This window comes from Thalassophryne amazonica, chromosome 15 (genome assembly GCF_902500255.1).
Source record: "Thalassophryne amazonica chromosome 15, fThaAma1.1, whole genome shotgun sequence".
NCBI lineage: Eukaryota > Metazoa > Chordata > Actinopteri > Batrachoidiformes > Batrachoididae > Thalassophryne > Thalassophryne amazonica.
The window spans coordinates 19,245,919-19,270,370 of record NC_047117.1 but is presented as its reverse complement, the minus strand read 5'-3'; the positions used below and the strand labels follow the sequence as shown (position 1 = coordinate 19,270,370).

The following is a 24,452-nucleotide window of genomic DNA, read 5'->3' as shown; positions in this document are numbered from 1 at the left end:
GATCTGCATGTTGAATTGGCATAGGTTTTATGGGGATGCCCTTCCTGACGCAACTCCACATTGAGATAGAGAAATATGGCAGGGGTGGGATTTGAACCCGGAACCTTCTGCATTAAAACCAAACGCATTAACCATTTGGCCACCACACCTGCTAAACCAGTAATCAGGGGCGTAGGTTTGCATATGGACCATAGGGACAAGTCACAACCAATATTTTGGGATGGCAAAATAGTCCCTACCAATATTTAGCATTTTTTATATATCAAAATCATTCACTATTTTTTTGCGAACTCGATACTATAATTTTAGTCGTCACGTTTTGTGTTTTCGACGTGCCAGAGTGACAGGGTTACCATGTTGCAATTTCATTGGCTCACGTTCTTCTCACATGGATGTAAACAAAGCGCATCTCGTGGCAGGCAGTGCTTCATTTGTAAAGTGGGAGGTCCCGGAGCACAGAGGATGGGTGGGTCCGGTGCAGTGTTGCCAGATGTACGATAATTATCGTATTTGTACGATAGTTTTGCCCTCTGTACGATCAATAATGGGAAAAAATCCAATATGTACGATAATTTCAGTTGGTTGCCCAAACACGCATCTCTCTCTGACACCCAAGAATCATTTTGCAGGCGTTGCACTCAGGCGGCATCAAAGACACACCACACACAGGGCTGCTGCTGGCTTTGGCCGCCCGGGACAACGTCTTTGAAAGCCAGCCCCCCTCTCTATACAAGTTCCCATCCAATCTCTGCAGGACAGAGATTCCCCAGCCAACATCTTTTTTTTTTTTTTTCGAAACTTTATTTCAACAAATGCAATAACAAACGAACAAAACACAAGAGCAAAGAGATATACAAGGAAAATAAAAAAAAGGTTCAAGTTCCTTATGGATGGTGTCAACATTTTTTCTGTGTTCAACAAAATCTGCACAAGTGTCCATGGCATCGGATGACGGACAGCGACCCTCAAGGTTGAAATCGACTCTTTCTAGTCTGGTAATTGACACTGTTGTGTCCCTTCACAGAAAAAAAAAATATTCTATGTCTGGTAGTGCATTTGTGATCTTTCTGTGCCATAGTTTCCCCATTACTATAATTACTGTTTAAAAATGTGACAAAATTCTTTGTAAATTAAAAAAAAAAAAAACGCAAAAATAGCTACGTTGTATGCGTTTTGTTTGTGTACGATAATTTCTCCCAAAATACGATAATTTTGAGGTTTTGGTACGATAGTTTCATATTTCATATCTGGCAACACTGCTCCGGTGCAGAAAAACAAGAAGGGCGGGGCTTGCGAACAATGCTGTGCGCCACACTTAAAATAAACTGCACACCCACACAAACACCTTCACAAATGACACTAACACCCTGCCTTTCCTCAAAAATTACTACATTTATGTTTGCTGTCTGTCTCTGTACTTTTCTGTCAGTTTTGCACTCTTTTTCATACTTTTCCCTCGTTTCAAAAGTCACCAAACGCACTTTACCATAATATATGCAACATATAGCATACTGTTGGAAAGCACGGGTTCTTGGCTTGCTGTCAGTGTTGAAATTTTTCTGAGTGAGGGCTTACATGAGAATTTACGGTAATGAGAATCAGCGGCGCACTAGTGTGAAACTTCCGTGTTTTTCCTCTGCGTTATGACATCACAGGCTTACGTTTACCGTAATACACCATATATGTTATTGGAAATCCCTTTTTTTTTTTTTTTTTTTTGGCAAATTAGGTTGCCAGATACCTACAACTGCATTATTGATGAAGAGAATAGATTATACATCTTGGTTGCAAAAACTTTTTTTTTTTTTTTTTTTTTTTTTTTTAGCTCCACAAGTATATTTTTTGTTGTTGTCTTGTTCTCTCAGGTGTAGGCCTATAGAATAGATTCGTGATTTGGGTGCAATTTTGTTATTTAAGCTATTTGTTTGTTTTGCCTACACACTTAATATTGTAAATAAAGTGTTAAATTATTCAGCATTATGTCGTCATATGTTATGTATTATGCTGTACTTGTGCGTCTAATGGTATGAGTGGGTTAGGGGGTGGTGGTGGGCAGGGGGGCCGGGGGGGTGGGGGTGGTATTGTCCCTACCAAAGCTGAGACCAAACCTACGCCCTTGCCAGTAATGTTGACAAACCTGTTTGTCTCAGGGACGTCACCTCATTGGTGGCTTTACAGCTTACAAATGCTTTCATTACTAAAAATTATCTTCTGTAATGGAATTGTGATGTGACAGAGTTAAATTTATTGATGCATTATAATTATTGACTGCTGGGGGTGTACGCTCTGGTCTCTATGTAACTGTTTATGGATGTAAGCAAGATAATATCAATGAAGAATTAAGGTCTGTCTGAAATGTACCTTAAATGTAATTTTTTTTTTTTTTTTTTGCATCCAAAAGGTTCTCAGAGTGGATTTGGTCCACCTTTAGCACTAAGTCTTGACAGTGGTCAAGATCACTTTAAACAAAGCTCTATTATTCTAGTTTTATGTCACATCGGAAAGGTCAATGTCCTGCCAGCGTGTAACAGGACAGCAGACAGGTCATATGATCTAAAATTTTAGCGAGGGACTTGTTTGAACATGAAATGTGGGGTTTATTTGAGCAGTATGTTGACAGTGAATGGTCTGGAATATTTTGGAGTGTCAATCAAACCTGCCACCTTCAATATCATTCCTGCAGAATGAAAACTGCAAACAGACTTCATTAAAAGCAGTAATACAAAGTCACAATAGTACTTTCATGGACACTAGATAGTAAACGAGACTCGGGAATAAAGTACCTAACTATATTTGAAAAATATCTGAATTCAAACAGGCAGTTGACTAAGGAAGACTGAGGTTGTGTGAATGGTTTTAAGTGGTAAGGAGTCACATACTGAGGAATAATCAGTCTGTCGTCTCAGATGTGTTGAGCATCAATGTCAAAATTAGCTTTGTATTTTTTGTTGTATTTGCAAAGTACTGCAAGCTTCAGTGATTCAAAACTAGCTGGACCTTTGAGTGGAGCAGAACAGAATATTTCATTGGGAAAATTTCAAATGGTACAAGCAGAGAAGTTTCCAAAAATACTCGAGACATTACTCTGCTTGTTGTCGAAATCCTTCTTTCACTGATAAATAGGCAGACTTGCCCAATATTGATGATCTTACCATCAAATCATCTGCTATTAACCATGTGGAGGTTCCCAAGCCATTTCTCAACTCAAGCAACATTACTTCAGTGTGCCGTCCTCAAATATGTAGTTCTTGGTCACGTTACCTGTCTGTGTACTTGGACAAGACACTTCAATTGCTTTATCACAATATAAGGTAAAATATTCATACATACTCGTACATCTTCATCTGCTTATCCGGCATCGGGTCGCAGGGGTAAAATACTCATGAAAATTCCATTAAAAAATGGTTATTTGATTCTCAGCTAGAAGATCTTGACATCTACTGAAGATGGCAGACAGACATACATCAACCCCTGTAAAACTAAAGTGATGTGCATCAGCTCAACACACACACATACACACACCAGTCAGTGTCAGAATTTAGTGATCTGGGAAGCTTATCAATATAGATACCTGCCAGCAAAGACATCAAAGCAAGATGAAGGAACACTCACAGTGCATTTACCAGACAGGGTGACCAATATACGGTTTCCAAACCAAGACATGGTGGTATAATAGTTGTGTGAAGTCTGTCTTGTCCAAAGTGACATGACATCACTGGATGTTTTTTTTTAAATGGATGTCTAAGAAGAATATGTGGGATAATCAGTCCCAAAAAAGTCTCCAATGAGCTCTACTGGAAGAACAAATCTCATGGTATGGTGTGAAAATTAAATATCAGCACTTGAGGTGGCTAGGACCATAATCCCAATGGTAACAACGGTTACCACTGGGATACCATTGGGAGCCCTAGTTGCTCCCGGTGTGTCGTGGGCTCCTTGCATGGCAAAAGCCTTACTTCGTGAATGTGAGGCACTGATGTGTAAAGCGTTTTGAGTGTCTGATGCAGATGGAACAGCGCTACATAAATGCAGTCCATTTACGTCTATTTAACCCTTAGGTCAGGGGTGGGCATCAGTGTGCCATGAAGGGCCAAGACGGTGCAGGTTTTACCATGGAGCAAGTTCTGGTCATCTGTGAAATCACCTGCTGAGGTGATTGAAAGCAAGAAAAACCTGAACCAACTTGGTCCTTCATGGAACACTGATCCCTGCGGCTGCCTGAGATGGTCTACAACTGGAAACAAAGACATCCTAAAACAACATGGAGAAGAGCAATGGCCGAGTTGAAGCAGATGAACCTCACGTGGGGGTGAAGTGATGTATGCTGCCAAAGACTGACCAAGATGCAGATGAATCTTAGCAGAAGAGGACAAAAGATTACTGTATGGACTGAAACTAATACTTTCTAGAAGATAAAACAATTTTTAGGTTTCTGCAATATAAAAGTTTGTAGTAAGTTCTTTCAGCTTCTCCCTTTTTCACTTGGGGTCACAGTGTTGGATCTGCATGTTGATTTGGCATAGATAGACTAGGAGTAAATAAAAGAACTGGATCCAATGATAAAAACATTATGGAATAAAAAATCTTTAACTTCGGATTTAAAATGGACTTTGTTTGACACAGATTTGACATGACTAGGTAAACTGTCCCATAAACAAGAACCAATGTAAGAAAGACCAAAAAATTGATTTAGTCCAAAACATTTAACAAAAGGAATAAAGAAAGACGGGGAACTTGCTGACCACGGATTTCCACTATTAACTTGCTTAACTTGCTCTAAATTCAGTGAACTCTGTGTGGGTTCTGGAAGGGGCATTTAGCATATATTTGTTCTTTGTTCTGAGTGGTCTGCAATGTGTGTGTGTGTGTGTGTGTGTGTGTGTGTGTGTGTGTGTGTGTGTGTGTGTGTGTGTGTGTGTGTGTGTGTGTGTGTGTGTGTGTGTGTGTGTGTGTGTGTGTGTGTGTGTAAAACAGTCCTGCTACTTAAAACAAGCACCACAAGAGGTCACCAGCATCTCAGTTGGTCAACAAGAATATGTAAAACATTAAAAACTACAACATAAACATCATACATATAAAATCTTATTGCTTTCTTAATGCTTTCCAGAAATGCCTTTTTACTCTTTAACAGTCTGGTTTTAAAGCTATACACATTCTTTCTCATCAATTCACCAAAAGATGGTGATGACAAATTAACAAATATTTCACTTGCACTTGATCTTTTAGAAATCGATAATCTACACAGGGATTTATTGTAAGCAGCACAGATCTTATTCATAACAGCAGCAGAAGTCTTGAACCAAAGAGGAGAGCAGTCTATAACTGATACAATATGACCAGAACAACATACGCTTAACATCAAAGTCAAAGTGTACTTTACTGTCAAAAATCTATGTAACAGGGTTAGCACAGAAGATTGAAATTGTGTTTGACCGGTCTCCAATGTGCAGTTAAACTAAACATATAGATAAGACATTGAAAATAATCACACTCACACACACACACACACACACACACACACATACACACACAATGTGCAGTAAAAACTAACATACTGATACATGAATTTACATTTCTCTCTCTGACACATTTCACTCACAACCACACACACACACACATGTGCAGTAAAAAATACTAACATACTGATACAGACATGCACAATAAAAACACACACAAAATCACACAGCAGCAGAAGTACAATCAGTGCACATACAGGTTATGTGCAGTAGTGTAGATGCAGTATGTAAGGTGCGAAGAGTAAAGTGCAAGTGACATGGTGAAATGAAGTGTTCATGGAATGTTCTTCAGTGTCTTTGAAATGTTCAGTGTGTTGTAGTTTTCTTCAGTGTGTTAATGAGTCTGATGGCTTGTGGAAAGAAGCTGTTTCCCAGTCTGCTTGTGCGGCACCGCATGCTGCAGTAGCGCTTCCCTGATGGTAGTAGGGAGAACAGTTTGTGTTTTGTGTGCTGAGTGAGTGGAGTCTTTGATGATGTTCATTGCTCTCTTGGAACAGTGCGAAGTGTACAGGTCCTGAATGGCTGGTAGGGGTGATCTGGTGATCTTTTCTGCAGTCCTCACTACCCCCTGTAGTGCCTTCTTGTCCGCAGCTAAACAGCTGCCGTGCCAGACAGAGAGGCTGCTGGTCAGGATGCTCTCAATGGCACCCCTGTAGAAGGTGGTGAGTGCAGATGTGGGGAGGTCAGCTCTTCTCATCCTCCGCAGGAAGTGGAGTCGTGTCTGTGCTTTTTTGACCAGGGGGGCAGTGTTTGTGGTCCATGTGAGGTCATCTGTGATGTGCACTCCAAGGAACTTTGTGCTTTTCACAGACTCCACAGCACTGCCACTGATGATGAGTGGGATGTGTGTTGGTTGTTCTTTCCTGAAGTCCACAGTTATTTTGTTTGTTTTGATGACGTTGAGTAGCAGGTTGTTCCTCTCACATCAGTTGATGAGTTGGTGTACCTCCTCTCTGTATGCTGAGTCGTCGTCGTCTCTGATGAGGCCCACCACTGTTGTGTTATCGGCGAATTTGATGATGTGATTCGTTGCAAATCTGGCACAGCAATCATGGGTCATCAGTGTGAACAGCAGAGGAGATAGCACACATCCTTGCGGCACCCCGGTGTTTATGATGGTGGTCGCTGAGGAGTTGTTGCCGACTCTGACTGTCTGCGGTCTGTTTGTGAGGAAGTCCAGCAGCCAGTTGCACAGTGTTGATGCCTATTGCACTCAGCTTGTCTACCAGATGTTGGGGGATGACAGTGTTGAACGCGGAACTGAAGTCGATAAACAGCATCCGTGCGTGACTGTTTTTGTTCTCCAGATGAGCCAGGCAGAGGTGGAGTGCTGTTGCTATGGCGTCATCAGTGGAGCGCTTGGGGCGGTAGGCAAATTGATATGGGTCCAGAGTAGTGGGGAGGGTGGATGTTATGTAAGTAAGCCTTTACCAGTATTTCAAAGCACTTCATCATGATGGGAGAGAGTGCTGTGGGTCTGTAGTCGTTTAGTGATGATGCTGGTGACTTCTTTGGTAGTGGTACAATGGTGGTAGCTTTGAAGCTTGCTGGTATGGTGGCTTGGTTCAGAGAGATGTTGTAAATGTCTGTGAGGACATCGGTGAGTGAGTCTGCACAGTCTCTGAGCACATGCCCGGGTATGTTGTCTGGACCTGCAGCTTTTCTGGGGTTCACCTTGAGTAGGGTCATCCTCACGTCCGCTGGGTCCAGTTGAAGTGTTATGTTGTCTGGGCTGACGGGGGCTTTTGTAGGTGTTGTGTTATTTTCTTCAAACTGGCTGAAGAAGGTGTTATGTGAGTTGAGGAAGTCTGTGTTGTCCTCACACGGTGGGGGGGGCTGGCTTGTAGTCTGTGACTGACTGGATGCCTTGCCACAGGCGTCTTGGGTCTTTTGTGTCTGTGAAGTGAGAGTTGATTTTCTGTCCATAGGCACGCTTGCTCTTACGCCCCGGTGCAGGTCGGCCCTGGCTGACTTGACGGCCTCCTTATCCCCAGACTTGAAAGCAGTGTTGCGTGCTCTCAGGAGCTCACGTACCTTCCTGGTGAACCAGGGTTTTTCGTTTGCTCTTACTGTAATGTCCTTGGTGACGGTTACATCTTCCATGCATTTTGTTATGTATCCAATTACCGAGTCTGTGTATTCGGTGAGGTTGACGTGTTGGTTGGTGGTAGCCGCCTCCCTGAAAACAAACCAGTCTGTGCTTTCAAAACAGTCCTGTAGAGCTGCTGTGGCTCCCTCTGGCCAGGCCCTGATCTGCTTCACAACTGGTTTGCTCCTCGTCAACAGAGGTCTGTAGGCTAGAATTAGCATAACAGAGAGATGGTCTGATGATCCCAGGTGGGGGTGTGGAACTGCTCTGAAAGCCTGTCTGATGTTTGTGTAGACCTGGTCGAGTGTGTTCTCCCCCCTTGTTGCAAAGTTCACATGCTTGTGATAGTGTGGCAGTACTGTTTTTAAGTTGCCCGAGTCCGGGTGTGTGTTTTGTAGTGTACTCACAGACACAGAATGGAGAGCGCTTCCTTTGTTTGCACTGGGTGGAATGTAAACAGCTGTGATATTGACGGTGTTGAATTCCCTCGGCAGGTAGAACGGGCGGCAGTTAAGGGTTAAAAACTCAATGTTTTCTGAGCAGTGGCTTGTGATGACTGCAGCGTTTGTGCACCAGTTGTTATTGATGTAAATGCACACACCACCTCCCTGAGATTTACCCGTGCTGGCGTGGTTTCTGTCCGATCGGAATGTTGTTAGCCCTTCCAGATGAATAGTGCTGTCCGGAATGGTGTTGTGAAGCCACGTCTCAGTGAGGATGATCATGTTGCAGTCTCTCACATTTCTTTGTGTTGTTAAATCCAGCTTGAGGTAGTCCATTTTATTTTCCAGTGAGCGAACGTTGGATAAGAGGATAGATGGTAGTGCAGTTCTTTGAGGGTTTATTTTCAGTCTGTTGGTGATACCAGCTCGACAGCCTCGCTTGCTAGTTCTAGCACACCTCCGCCGGTGCATGCTAATCTCCCCTGCCACTTCATCTGCTTCCAGTTTCGGCTGGTGTCCTAGTCCTAGTCCTAGTCCGAGAAGGGTTTCTCGATCCACGACTAGGTTAACTCCTGAAAGATCCTTGGTGTTGTTCCTCAGTCCAAGTAATGTACTCCTGTTGTATGTGATTCTTGTAGGAGACTGCAACGGTACAGACGACATATTTAACATAAAATGCACATCGCTATCGGGAGCTAGCGTGGCCGCAGCCACAGGGGGCGCTGCCATTATATAATGACATAACTTAACATAACTTATGGCCCAAGCAGAGGGTCACCCCTTTGAGTCTGGTCTGCTTGAGGTTTATTCCTCAGAGGGAGTTTTTCCTTACCACTGTTGCCTGTGTGCTTGCTCTGGGGATTGGGAAGGTTATTCCTTGTGTGAAGCGCCTTGAGGCAACTTTGTTGTGATTTGGCACTATGTAAATGAAAATCAGTTGGAAAAAAATTGAAATACAGCCGCACTTGTGAAATTTCCTGAGCAATACATTTGTTTGGGCATATTCATAAATCCATCAGCTTCTAGCCATACACCGAGGTATTTACTTTTTGTGATGAATTGTAGTTGGTTGCCAGATAACAAAATTGTAGCATCTGAAGGTTTCCCCCAAGGGAGTAATGTTTTTGTCAGTGTTGGTGTGTTTGTTTGGATTTTAGTGGGATAATTCAAACAGTAATGAATGGATTTTAATCAAATTTGGTGTACAAATAAATAATGTCCTTGAAAATAAGTGTTTCAATTCTTGAAGTGATCTGGGATATATTTTGGAACTGAGGTCCTGAAGAATGTTTGGTACATACCAACATTTAAATCAAAATGTTGTGCGAGCATGTTGTTGAGATTTGGTAAGCAGATGATTCATGTCTTAATACATTCATGTCTTAACACAATCCAACAGGTCATGTTGTAACATGTCCAGCTCGTCCACAATTTCTCGGATAGTCACACGACTGAAAAGCCACCGAAAGCCATCTGAATCTTCCGAATGGTGGACGAGGTGAGCATATCAGGGCATGTCCTGTGAGGCTTCATCACGGAGGCGCTGTTGCTGCGCCATCAGCTTCGTGCCGATGAATTTCGCCTCCACTCTTTTCATGGCAAAATCTTCTTTCACAGTGGAATGTGCCGAAAAAGTGCTGATGTCCACCTCTTCCGCAATTTCTCGGATAATCACATGACGGTCCCACATCACCACAGCGTTCACTTTGGAAATGATCCGGTCGTTTCAGCGTGTTGATGCCGACCGGAGCGCAGCGCGCTCTCCACCGTTGTGCGGCCTTCTTTAAACCGGTTGTACTGCTCCTTAATCTGTGTGATGCCCAGAGGATCGTCACCGAAAGCCGTCTGAATAATCCGAATGGTTTCCACCTGACTGTCGCCCAGTTTGTGGCAAAATTTGATGCAGTCGCGCTGCTCCAGTTGTTCCGCCATTTCCTTGCAAAGAAAAAACGACGAGAGACTACACCCATCCTCACACAAAGGCTGCTTACAAGCAAATGACGCAACTGACAGGCGTGAAAAAAATCACGCATGCGCACGAAGGTTCAAGGTTGGCTCATGCAAGCACACGTGATTCAAATCCATCAGGTTTTTGAAAAAAATAAAAAGGTCGGATACTTTTCTAACAGACCTCGTACAGATACACTTCTGATGGCTGAGTCCAGGAAGTCATTAAAAGCCTGGATCTTAGTCTTCTTGATCCAGGACCATAGTAAACTCAGGTGCTCTGATTCCTCATTCAGCTTCCTAAGTGCTGTACTGTATCCACTGATTCCACAAAGATCACAAACCAAAGTCCGCCATCTTGATCTATATGGCATCAGTGAGCAGGAGTTATCCGGTTTGAGGTCCTCTGCTGTGCTGGTATCTGACACACCTTTGAGCCTGCCGTCATGCGAATCAAAAACAACATTTCCCAGAGTGCTTCAGGGCCAGAGCCGCGTCTGGTTTCGTCCAGGGTGTGGCGCCACTCACGCGCACACTCGCGCGCGCCCAGCCGAGAGTTTTACTGAGTAGGTCTGTGGTGTTCGTTCTTTTTTCCTCCTCTGCTCCTCTTGTCGGATCACTCACAGCTCTAGCTTCAACTAAAACAGCTGAAACTCAGCGGTAAGTTTCCACATCTCTCTTTGACATTTTTATCAACACTTACTAAGCGTCAGTAACACTTATTAAACAAGGCAGCAGGCATTCTGGGAGTTTGAGTCCCTACTGCCTGTGAGAGAGCCAGACTGTCAAGAAGTATAATGGAATTATACTTCATTATTACTATTATTGTTGTGTAAACTTTGAGTTTGTTGTCTCGTTTCGTCGCTGAAAAGCGTTTTTATCTCTCTAACAGAGCCCGTTTTCTTCGTGTGAATTAACTTCCATACTGTCAACATGGTGAGTGATTATATTTTTTTTAGCCTGAAGAAATATGGCATGATTTGTTTTTTTTACTCTCTTAATCTTTGTAAAATTTCACATCAATTTCACGTTATTTATGCAAAATAATAATAATAAATTCAGTATGTTTTTAGTTTTTGGACCCTTGGTTCCACAACTAATTTGATTACATTCATTCATCTTCTACTCTTTGTCCAATTAAGGGTCGCGGGGGGCTGGAGCCTATCCCAGCAGTCATAGGGTGTGAGGCAGGGTACACCCAGGACAGGACGCCAGTCTGTCGCAGGGCCACAAATAGACAAACAAACACAGACACACCCACACGCACACCTAAGGACAATTTGGTACATACCAACCAATCCACCTAACCCGCATGTCTTTGGACGTGGGAGGAAACCGGAGCAAACACGGGGAGAACATGCAAACTCCACACAGAAAGACCACGGGAATTGAACCCACGACCTTCTCGCTGTAAAGCAACAGTGCTAACTACTATGCCACCATGCTGCCCTGATTACATTCACTTGGTCTAAATTGGAACACTCCATAATAGACAAAACATTGCTGTTAAAAGGAAAAACCTCAAGTAATCCAACATCACACAGACATGACTTTTTGGAATTAAAAGCCTGTGATGGTACAGTCATGCTGTAGTTAAGTAAGCTTCCATGATCTCATGTATTTTGAGAAACCTAATTGTCTCTTTTGAGAGAGGTTACAAAATAAACCAGTTTGTGTGTCACTCCTTTGAGTTTAGAAGTTCAGTGTGTGGACATCCCCACTTTTCCTGAATGCCTTCACAGCTCTGATCAGGATCCCTTTTAGGATCAGGTGTGGGGTCGTAATGGTCAGGAAAAGCACCGTGCCATTGGGAGTCCTCACAAGTATAGCGGTCGTAACACGTATGCGTATCTGTGAGGTTGTAAGTGCGCATGCTTATGTGGCTGCAAAAGAGGATTTGGGGAAGTTGGGAAGTTTGGTGTATGACTCATATGAGCCATATTCCATTGGGGTGGGCCCCGCTGTCTCTCTCCACCTACTGCCTGCTCGTGTTTAGTTTAGCTGAAGTTTCAGAATTTAAAGGGAACCTCCTCTTAAAGCAAAACCCACTCTACTGCTCCAGGTCAGGGTGGAGTTATATAAAAAGTGTCTGATAGATGATGTTGTGTTGCTGCACTGCAAATTTAATTTTGGGGCTAGATCTGCAGAAAGGGGTGGAGCCATAGGGAATTTTTTCAAGGATTTATTACACTGTGCCTTTAAGGAGCTAAAAGTGCCTTTTTAATCTCATGTACAGTAGGTGAAAGTGCACATACCCTTCAGCTTTACACATTTAGATAAAAAACAATATGGTAATTTGAAAGCTATATCAAAGCTACTTGTAAAATAAAACTAATCAGTTTTACAGTCTGTTTTCTTTAGACGGGTCAGGGGATGGATACATGCATGTTGCCAAGTCAGTGAATATGTCTAGGACTTAATTTACATCAACCACTAAGAAATACAAACTGTATGGTAAATCTATCTGGAGAAGGTTCTCAAAAACTGAGTGGCCATGTAAAAAGGAAACTAGTGAGGGAAGCTACCAAGGCATCTAGAAAACTCTGAACGCTTCTCTGACTGTGACTGGAGAAACTTTGCACGCTTTGATGTAAATGAGGTCCAAGACACATTCATTGACTGTAAAAGTTATTATTTAGTTGTGTTTCACTAAAGGATTCTCATACCGTGCAACCGGAAAGTATTCACAGCGCTTCACTTTCTCCACATTTTTTTTGTTTTTTTTTATGCTATGGAGTAAATTAATTTTTTCCTCTCAAAATTCTACTCACAACACCTCATCATGACATGAAAAGTTTTTTTTTTTCAAATTTATTAAAAATGAAAAACTAAGATATCACATGTACATAAGTATTCACACTGTTTGCTTAGTACTTTATTGATGCACTTTTGGCAGCAAGTACAGCCTCAAGTCTTCTTGAATATGATGCCACAAGCTTGGTGCACTTATCTTTGGGCAGTTTGAACTTGAGTGGCCTAGCCAGGTCTGAGCTCTGGCTGGACCACTCAAGGACATTCACAGAGTCGTCCTGAAGCCACTCCTTTGATATCTTGGCTGTGTGCTTAGGGTCATTGTCCTGCTGAAATATGTTGCTGAAAAACATCCCCACAGTTTAATGCTTCCACCACCATGCTTCACTGTAGGGATTGTGCCTGTCCTCCAAACATGATGCCTGGCATTCACACCAAAGAGTTCAATCTTTGTCTGATCAGACCAGAGAATTTTGTTTCTCAGGGTCTGAAAGTCCTTCAGGTGCCTTTTAGCAAACTCCAGGTAGGCTGCCATGTGCCTTTTACTAAGGAGTGGCTCCCGTCTGGCCATTCTACCATACAGGCCTGATTGGTGGATTGCTGCAGAGATGGTTGTCCTTCTGGAAGGTGTTTGTGCCTTTCCAAATCATGTCCAATCAACTGAATTTACCCCAGGTGGACTCCAATTAAGCTGTAGAAGCACCTCGAGGATGATCAGTGGAAACAGGATGCACCTGAGCTCAATTTTGAGCTTCATGGCAAAGGCTGTGAATACTTAGGTACATGTGATTTCTTAGTTTTTTGTTTGTTTGTTTTTTATAAATTTGCAAAAATCAATTTTTTTTTCACATCATCATTATGGGGTATTGTGTGTAGAATTTTGAGGAAAAAAATGCATTTCATCCATTTTGGAATAAGACTAACAGCGAAATGTGGAAAAAGTGAAGCGCTGTGAAAGATGCACTGTACTTATCAAATCATCAATTTGTCTTTAACATTTTTATTGAATTTCTGTGATGTAGAGATTTGTTTTTGGTTTAAGTTTAAATGGTATCATTTCAGAAATTTGAATATAGATGAGGCTGATTTTTGTTATTTATTTTGTAATTGGCATAACGAAATTAAATTGTGTAAAAGCCCACATCAACTTAAGTAATTTTTTTAACCTTTTTTTATTATTATTTCTACCAAACGCAGAAAACACAAGCATGATAAACACCTAAGTCAATTCTGCAACAAGAAATTACATCAAAAAACATATTGCATATTGAGAAAATGCTTGCAAACATAGAACAGAAAGAAATATATAACCTACAGCACATTAAGTTTGATATCAAATCTGCTACCAACTCACATAACACATGCATACACATAGACACATTGCAAATAGCCACAGTGGAAGTACTAACAAAAATGGAGAAAAGTTTTCTAAGTGCAAATAAATAATAAAATGTGAAATCATCCTGTGAGCTTAAGAGGAAAATCATAAAGGAAGTAAATAAACTTTCTCATCTCTGTCGACCACATAACCCAAAGATAACAGAACGCTGTGATGCACTAAACTTGTTTTTTTTCTGTTGTTAGTACTTCCATTGTGTCGTGGTTATTTGCAGCACGGGTTGTGTGAATTTGCAGCAGATACACTGTCAAATTTAAATTGTTGCACCCACTGTTGGTTGTATTACTTTCTGTTCTCTGTGAGCATGTTCTCAATTTGCACAAGTTTTTATGGAACTACTTGTAGAATTGATGCAGGTGTTTTTTGCATGTGTGTGTTGTAAACATTTTCTCTATTTGCTAGTCTTGTCTTAATTTGGGAGTGTTGTGGCCTCTCTCAGCCACAATAAATTTTAAATAATTTAGTAATGAAAATAGGAATATGTTGCACCTTATTAGTAGTTTTAGGTGATGGCTAAATGCAGTATACTGCAGCACAGCAGGAACGGGAGTAATGTGTAACTGTGGGGACTTGGGATGCATTAGTAGGTGTGTCTGCTTGAATGGAGGACCGTGGCTATGACAACCACAGTCCATAAATGTAGGCTGAGATGATAAGACATGACTGCTTCCTCTGTCTTTGATTTAAAACAGAACCTGACAGCTGCTGTTTACCTTTGGCAGGTTCACAGATACTGTACCCTGTGTTACATGTTCTCTCTGAACCTGGACCAAAGGATACGTTACTTATTGCAACCTGCAGACAGCTGAATAAAGGGACAACACAACCCATGCAACTCATTTCTTATTCCAGGAGAAATGGGTTAAGTTATTGTGTGATCTCACATTCTTGCACTTTCCTCATTTCTGAATATCTTCTTCTTCAGCTGTTTGTCTGAGGAGTCAGCTGCACATTGATTTGATTTTGTTAACTTGTGGTGCTGACTGTGAATTGCAGAGCGCACAGACATTTTTGCATTCCTGTCGAAAGACAGAATCCTGATTATTAACAGCAGTTTGATTTTGGGTGTCCAGATCCCCCACCCCCACTTTTCCAGGGGTGGACTCACAGAAACGTTCCTGTGGGTTTTCTCTCTAAACATCTGTCCCCTGAAATCAGGCTGTGATCACTTGAATGTTTTCTTGCTGTTGTCACAGTCTGACAGAATGAAATAAGTGCAGTATTGTTTCATTAGGAACCACAGAAAACGTGACGCTAATTATGAAATGCAACTAAAATAAGCGTTTATTGTGAGACTTTTTTACACATTTGCATCTGTTTGTTTATTTATTTTCATCTGTCATAGAATTTTTCTGAATGAATATCCCAAGGTCAAAACTGCTCAGAGAGCACAGATATGCCACGCCTACATTTCAAAGTATAGTGTCAAGCATATGAAGAAAAAGATAAAGGGGCTTCATCAATTGGAAAAAAATTTTGAACTCATTTCCATAAAATTTGCCATTTTGATATTTATTAGTATGAGGCTGGAAATCTGACATTAACCCCTGATTATTGATCATTCCTAACCAAATATCACTTCTTCTTCCCATCCATAGGCCCAATATACGAGTACATACCCAGTTTGACCAAAATGCGAGGAGCCATTCTTAAGATTGGTTGCTAACATGCATAGTTATGTAGAGAGCATGGCGTACACCTCTTGCGGCATCACTAATAAGGAAAGATTCTGATAAAGTATGCACACAAGGAATCTCAATATATTTATACAGTCATAGCCACCGTTTCATTCTGCAGTATCTGGCAATGCTGATAAAACTGCTGACAGAAAAAAAAGGTAGAGCAGGAAAGTTTTCCCTTCTGATGCACCCATTTGTTATGGGGTTCATACGGTGAAACACACCAAGTAGAGGTGGGCGGATCGATCCTAATATCGATCCCAATGCTGGTATTGATATTGAACGATCCTCGTGTAAAAAGATCGATACTCAATATTTTTTCTGCTGCGCGTGCAGATTCTTCAAAGTCTACTCTCTGTCTCTAAGGGCAGCACTGCGCTGTGTCACACAACACGGGGCAGCCCACCCTTGTATTGTGGTTTGTCTGCCCTCTACCTCAGGAGATTTTATTTTAAGTTGTGTTTAGTGATATTTTTTTAAAACAAAAATGTTGCTTGTGATAATAAAGTATTTTGTTGTCACGTACAATGTTTGGCGAAATTCTATCCTAGGTCTTTTGGATCCTTTGGATCTATGAAGCTTAAATATGAAAAAGTATCGGTATCAATATATCAGAGATACTGTCTGGGCCTGTATTTACTTGGTATCGGATCAATACCAAAATTTCTGGTATCGCCCACCTCTAACACCAAGACTTAACGTTATCTGCAATAACTTAAAATGTCTTATTTTTTTCTCTGTGTCCTGTTGATGCTGCTGGGTAGATTTTTCTTTCTTTTTTTAAGCTCTCTGTTAATATGATATCACAGTACCTGCATCAACCACTTTCTTGTGCGCATGATAATTTCAACAATATTTATCACATTGTCCTCAAATGTTTTTGTAAACATCCTAAATGACTTTATCGCTGAGTTGGAATTTGAGCGTGACTGAGTTTCACCAACAGGGAGGTGATGGTCTAGTGCAGGGGTGGCCAAGTTTGGTCCTCGAGAGCCACATTCCTGACACTTTTAGTTGTCTCCCTGCTCCAACACACCTGAATCCAATGAAAGACTCATTAAAAGTCTGCTAACAAGTCTTTCATCCACCCCTGGTCTAGTGGCTAAGGTGTTGGGCTTGAGTCCAGAAGATCATGGGTTCAAATCCCCGCATGACTGGAAAATCACTAAGGGCCCTTGGGCAAAGCCTTTAATCCCCTATTGCTCCCGGTGTGTAGTGAGGGCCTTGTATGGCAGCACCCTGACATCGGGGTGAATGTGAGGCATAATTGTAAAGCGCTTTGTCTGATGCAGATGGAAAAGCGCTATATAATTGCAGTCCATTTACCATTTATTTTACACCCTTTAGAGACTGCCAGGTTTATCCAACAGAGTATCAACTGTTGTGCCTGTGATAACTTAAGCAAAATTCATTGGATTTTCACCAAACTTGAACTAGATAATGCAGATGTGAGTATCTTTGACAAGTTTAACTGAACATCATTTAGGACTGCCCAATTTATTGAACAGAGTACTGATTATCTTTTGCATGATAAAATGAACTAAATTGATCAGATTTTCACCAGATGAACCTGTACATCCCAAATGTGTATATCTTAGTTTGGGTTTGAGCATGATCAGGTTTCAACAAGACCCTTTAAGGACTGCCCACTTTATTGAACAGAGTATTGATTCTTGTAGCCATGGTAACTTGATCAAAATTGATCTGGTTTTCACCAAATTTGAATTAGATAACCATGTTAACCTATTTGATAGTTGTTAGGTCAACAACACAGTTGTACACAAAAGAACACAAAATATATGCCTCAGTGAGCATTTGCACATGGATGTGCATTGTTGTTTCTTTGGAGAAAATTTAGACAAACCTAGGTTAAAAGGGGAAAAAAAGGAGAATCCATGTCACATGCATCGTTTCCTGTGTTGCAGGCCAGCAGAGGAACCGTAAAACCCAGTGCGAATTTCAGTGCCAGTGCAGATGCTGAGGTGCTTTACAAGGCCATGAAAGGGCTTGGTAAGATGCTCATGAGATGATAAACACATCAGTCTGTAGACTTTTTCCAACACGGCAATGAGAGAGAGTCTTGTGGTTTGGGAGTGTGACTGTAGTAATTCCTGCAGTCTCCATGGAGCTCCACCCAAAGAGCCATGAGTCATAAACACGGGGAAGAAGTGAAACATGACATGTGACAGTGTGGGCAAACATCTGCTGGATTAGACAGATGGCTACTATTATGTGTGTGAATAATCCTAATCAGAGGCTTAAACAGAGCATGCTCCATGGCTGTTTGTGTCTTCTGAGAGCAGATGTAAGTGAATACTGTAGGCTAGACTGAGTAACTATGGTGGCTGTTGCTATAGGGACGGATGAGGATGCCATCTTGCAGCTGGTGACCGCCCGCAGCAATGCACAAAGGCAGGAGATCAAGACTACCTATAAAACTCTCTTTGGAAAGGTGAGAATTCCTCATTATCAACTCTTGAAGCACAACACCATGAGTAGTAAATTGGCACAGGAAGCGCACACATTACAACAGGAAGTTACACAATAACAACACTGCTGATCACAGACACTGTGATGCATCGACTAATGAAATGGTACATTTTCATCCCAGGATCTGATAAGTGACCTCAAGGGAGAGCTTAGTGGTAAATTTGAAACCCTGATCGTGGCATTGATGACCTCACCTCTCGCTTATGATGTGATGCTACTTCGCAATGCCATCAAGGTACGCGCTGGGTGTCAAACCGATTAAAGATTCTTCATCGCAGGGAGAATATTTTATAGATAGTAATTTTAGAATACAGGCAAACAAGAAACTGGAAAATCTGTTCAGTTGTCAAGCTGGTGTCATCTTACCTTTGACCTGTAGGGGGCGGGAACAGACGAGAAGGTCCTGGTGGAGATTCTTGCCTCCAGAACACCAAAGCAGGTGAAGGATATCTCTGCTGCTTACAAACAAGGTAAAACGGCTTCTTTCCATTTGAAGCGACAGGCACACAAACAGTTCTTTTCTTACAGATTTTATTTATTTAATTTTCATGCATTCCCTCAATGGGCATTAGATATTTGGTGCTAAGAAAAGCTATTAGAAGAAATGGAATATAGCATTCATAACAATCTGTTCATTTGTGTATAATTACCTGCAACAACAATTTCATGTGTTTTCATAAGTTTGAAATGAGCCCTTCATATCTACATGGGAGCAGTCCCCCTCATGTTGCACCGTCATGTTGATACAGTAACCCAAATGGGACATACATTTCACATTCTGCAGCCGTACTAGAAGACTGAAGAAAAAAAAAGAAGAATTAGTGTTTGCTCCCCTCTGCACTGTTTACTGGTTGCTAGTGTAGGTGGTTGACAAGTTAGAGAACCCTCATTTTCGTAAATGTAGGATCATACATATTGTTTATCGCAATGCAAGGAAGCATGAATCCCACTTGACAAAGAAACGAAAACATGAAGGGAAGTATATAATATTGTGACCGGTGGTGCCATAATCTGCAACCTTACCACTGGATGACAAGAAATCCTCCACACTGTTGCTTTAAGAGGCCTCTTGACCTAAAAGAGCTGGAAACATGTACAGTGTGATACCTATAAATTATAGATTTATTTTGGGGGCAGCATGCGAAGCCTTTTGCCAAGGAAGAAGCAAAATGCTGTAATAGGATGTGTTAATTTTTTTTCTCTGGTCCTGCAGAGTACGATGATAACCTGGAGGAGGATGTAGCCGGGGATACTTCAGGTCACTTCAAGAGACTGCTAGTTATTCTGCTGCAGGTAACTCTCCTCACATCTCATCTCGCCTCCTCTTGTCTTACTTTTTCCTAACAAAAACATTTAATCTTTCTTCAGGCTAGCAGGCAGCAGGGGATCCAGCACGGAACTATTGAGAGTGACGCTCAGGTGAGTCAGCTGTTTATGATTAAGTAGACTTGTTAAAATCACTGAAAGTGCCAGTGAATACATTCTTAAAGACAGTTGTGTCTTTGTCTTTAAGAATGTGACTGTCACATGTGTTTGGTGGTGGTGTCTAAATGCTGGGTTTTGTGCAAGTTAAAAAATGCTGGTGGGTGGATGTTTTGGAGGTAGCTCTTCTGTAGTGATGTTGTGGTGCCCTCTAGTGGAGGGAGTGAATACAATATTTAATTTTTTTTTTATTAAATTTAGAAGAAAATTCAGATACCTAAAGTTGTACTGTGGTGAAAGGTTTCATCATTATGTTGGAGACGTTTTCCTCATCTAGTAAAGTTTATGTACGAGCAAAAACCATGTCTGGTACTATTTGTTTTGTTAATATGTGACTGGAAAATGTAATGAAGCTTTGAGAAATTTGAACCGTCTACAGTACACAAATTGTATTTGTTGCCCACTAAATATAGTGTGAGATACATGTTCACTTAAAGCCTAATTTCCATTGTGTTTTTATTCCCCTCCTCAACTCGTTGTGGCTGTAGGCCCTATTCAAGGCAGGAGAGCAGAAGTTTGGCACTGATGAACAATCATTTGTCACGATCCTTGGCAATCGGAGTGCAGAACATCTTCAGAAAGGTGTGTGGGATTACATATGTGTCAGATAAACTGAAGTAAAACAAGACCTCATTCCACATCAATATGAAACATACTTCTACATAAATGTTTATGCAGCCATACATACATATAAATAATATGGACACACTATACCGCTGTACCTGCAACAGTCAAAACTGCAATCAAACAACAACACAAGGACACATGAATAAGACAATCACAGGACAACACTTACCTAACATCATGCAAGTTTGAATTTAATCAGAATTGCATTATTTGAAGCAGTTGAAATTGGAAATTTAATTGGGGGGGAGGTGTGGACATAGAGCACAAAGGTGCAGTGCACAAAAAACAGGACACCAGGCTCACCAGAGAAGAAAGAAAGAATTGAATGCAAACAAGTTAGCACAAACAGACCAAAGCGCATACACACACACACACACACAAACAAACACACTTGAAGTTGGGAAGAATGCAAATCCGAACGGAACACCCAACTGTCTACGGAATTCCTGATGACTAAGCTCAAAATGAAAAACCTCTTCAAGTGCCATAAGTAGGGTGTACAGGGCTTTTGTTTCACTTGAAGGGATCATCAGTTGTTTACCACCATGGGGGTAAAAAAAAAAAAAAAAAAAAAACTGTTTTGAGGATTTGAAAACAATACATTTATTCAGCAGCCATGGTTTCCCAAACAGTACTGATCAGGTATTGGACAAGTGTGAGTATTCTGACCACATCATTTCTATGTATATTTTTCAACTCCACGCTACAGAAACTTGAATTCCTTTTGGATTTAAACATTCTCAGGTGATATGTGTGTGTGTAATGAGACCTGTGCTCTTTAGTGTTTGACGCTTACATGAAGTTGAGCGGGTACGAGATTGAGGAGAGCATTCAGAGAGAAACGTCTGGAAATTTGAGATCTCTGCTTCTTGCTGTGGGTACGAGACAACACACGTTTAAACTGCACTCTTATTTTGTCTTACGCTTCTTCAGCAGTTTAAGATTTCTTTTTTGTTTTGTGTTTTTCTTTCAAAGTTAAGTGTGCTAGAAGTGTACCAGCATATTTTGCTGAGACTCTCTACTACTCCATGAAGGTAGGACGGCACCCAATTTTGAGCTTTGAAGTAAACTGGAACTAAACATTTTCCCCACAATCATTTCAAGTAAATCACCTTTCATGATGTATTGTGATGTTGGCATTTTTTTTCTTTTTTAAATAAACCTCAGTTTGGTCTATCAAGAATAGAAGGCTGTAATATTTTAATGGTTACTATTTTGACCAATGGAGAAGTGATTAGCTATGGGTCTTGAATGTCACCATTCATGATGATGTCATAGAAATAGGTATTTTTTTGATTAATCAACCACACATTTGGCTCACAGAGTAATTATAACTTTTTTATCAACAAGATCTTAAAGTCTACGTTGCCTCATGTAACCATAATCATCACCCACCTTTAGCTGGTGGACATTTACTACTTGTAAATGCTGATTGCTCCATTTTCAGTGTTTTCTCAAAGATCCAGTTTATAAGCTTAAACAGATCAAAAAAAATTTTTTTTAAATTACTTGTAAGAATGAAGATGAATTTTAACCTGTTTGCTTGTTGGAAAAGCAACTCAATGTAATGAACTATTTTCAGGTAACCTGTTAAAATGTTTGGGTCTAACCTGATACAGAAACTGTTGTTTTGGACTGAGCATACACAAAGGGACACACATGAAATGTGTTTTTGTTTTCCTCTCCACTGCAAGGTAGGACATATTAATAAATCAGCACCCCCCACCACCACAACCACACACACTTTAATTTTTATTAATTTATTTTGTGAAACTTGGTTGGGAAATTTTTTTTTTTCTGTCACAATATCAATAGGCAAGTGGCCTCTGTGTACATATGTGTACCTTCGAACATGGAGAAATTGGGGAGAGCTGACATTTTCCGTTTGGTATGCTTATGTATTTTGGGTCAAGGATGAACACCGCTGAAACAGAACGTTGATAGGACTAATATTTTTGGTCCTAACAACAGTGAACAATGGACGCTGATAATTACACTCTGGACTCACACGCCAATCCACATCATTATAGAAGCTTTGCATAATTTATTACGACCCCTGATAAATATCAGCTACCTATTTTATAAACACTACCCAATCTAGAGCCTGTGGATCCCAACGGCCAACACGCTAGTATTTATTTTATCCTTGTGAGAGGGGCTGGTTTAATAATAAATGGACTCTTATGAAAGTTGGTGGTTGGGTGTGGTCTAAAATGCTTTTTTTTTTTAAAATGCAGGTCCACAGAAAAATTGTGTGTGGCAGGTAGAACTTAGAAAATGTAAGATGTTACATTTTGTTAAATACAAAATGGTGTATGTTACTGAAATGTTTTGTTGTTTTTCTTTTAAATTTGCTGTAAATGTTAGTACTATCTTAGAATAGTTACCTTTACATTTTGGGAGGACTTCAGAAAAAGGGGTGGAGCTAGAACAACAACAACACTAGCACAAAAAATATAACATTTGAGGGCAGAAAATAATTTCAAAATGTAAATGTTCTGGAAATACATTTTAGTAATGTGTAGAATCAACATGATGTATTCAGAATTAACTAACAGTTAAACCTGCAATGTGTGCGATTAATACCACAGGGGGTTTTGATGCACAGTTACAGGCATGGTTGGGTAGGATTACTTTGAAATGTAATCAGATTACAAATAATCCAAATGTATGTACATATATACATGTAATCCACATGTATTCTTTCAAAGTAATCGTACCCAACAGGTTATATATTTTTGTAAATAATAAAGACAGTTGTGCTTTAGCATGCAAATGCAGTGAGTATTTTGTCACGTGTACGCATTGGATATTAGAGTACTGCTGTGACATACTTGTTCAGCGTTTGTGGTGCTTGATGATGTATGTTAGTCCTAACACACGTTTTTGCTGTAGGGTGCGGGTACTGACGACAACACTCTGATTAGAGTGATGGTCTCTCGCAGTGAGGTGGACCTGTTGGACATCAGGAGGGAGTTCAGGAGGCTGTTTCCCACCTCTCTACATTCCATGATTAAGGTTCACAACCAGTGAATGAATGAACATTCTGTCATACACACATAATAACTTGCACTATATGAGTCATCTCCATAATATGTCTGTCTGTTCCAGCGAGATACTGGTGGTGATTTCAGAAAAACCTTACTGCTGCTCTGTGGAGGAGACGATGCATAACCTCACATCTGAAACAAACCAAGCCTGAAGTGCTACTTTTTCACCGAGTGGACCCTTTGGCCATCAACTCATCAAGATGACAAGCTCACAACAACTTATGGTTCATCAGCTGTGAATTGCAGAACCCTAAAAACATTTTAACAATTCCAAATTGTCTTTGAGAGGTAGCTAACATTTTGTTCATGTCTGCATTTACAAGCAGCTTTTGTTCCAATAATATTTTAGCATGATTAATACTGTATCATTCATATACTATCCCATAGTATCAGACTTATTTTTTATGTTTTGTTTTTTGTCTTTTTTTTCCACTTGGTATTTGCGGAACCAGTATATGCACAAATAAACATTTTTGTTGAAGTTCAAAGGTGAAAATTTATTGTCCTCACGCAGTAGTGGCGTTCGACCACAAGAGGGCGCTAGAGAAGCTTTGAAAGAGTTACTGCACTATATCACATTTAATAGCTTTAAACGTAAACATTCACATCACCCACATGATTAGAATGGAAAGTAACTGACAGTTTTTTACGAGTTTTAAAGCATTTCAGTGCACTTAATTTCTACAACACCTTTTTTCTCCTGCATATTAATCTGATTTCTTTAGGAAGTACACACTTTGAAGAATATTTTCTATGCAAGACATGTTCACCTTATCATACAGTATGTTTAATTAGTATAAATCATGACTGCAGCTTACATACCACACTGTGCAAATTTCTGCTGTAGCTGCATCTTCATAAATACTTTCATATTGAAGTGATATAATTATAGAATAAAACTTCATGACTGAAAATTTTGAATGTTTGTTTTTTTCAATAAAAATGTCATTGTTGGATTTATAAAGCACCTTTACTTAAG

At 40.6% G+C, this 24,452-nt stretch overlaps 1 protein-coding gene across 1 annotated transcript; it reads left to right on the top strand.

Annotated features, from left to right (window-relative positions):
- The first annotated feature begins 10,519 nt into the window (after window positions 1–10,519).
- Window positions 10,520–23,961, top strand: anxa5b (annexin A5b). Its single transcript, XM_034188417.1, has 13 exons — window positions 10,520–10,655; window positions 10,888–10,931; window positions 17,750–17,834; window positions 18,182–18,276; window positions 18,436–18,549; window positions 18,694–18,784; window positions 19,528–19,607; window positions 19,683–19,733; window positions 20,285–20,378; window positions 21,206–21,301; window positions 21,399–21,457; window positions 23,319–23,441; window positions 23,535–23,961. The coding sequence occupies exons 2-13, from the start codon at window positions 10,929–10,931 to the stop codon at window positions 23,595–23,597; spliced, it is 954 nt and encodes a 317-aa protein (XP_034044308.1). The 5' UTR covers window positions 10,520–10,655; window positions 10,888–10,928; the 3' UTR covers window positions 23,598–23,961.
- The last annotated feature ends 491 nt before the right edge of the window (window positions 23,962–24,452 follow it).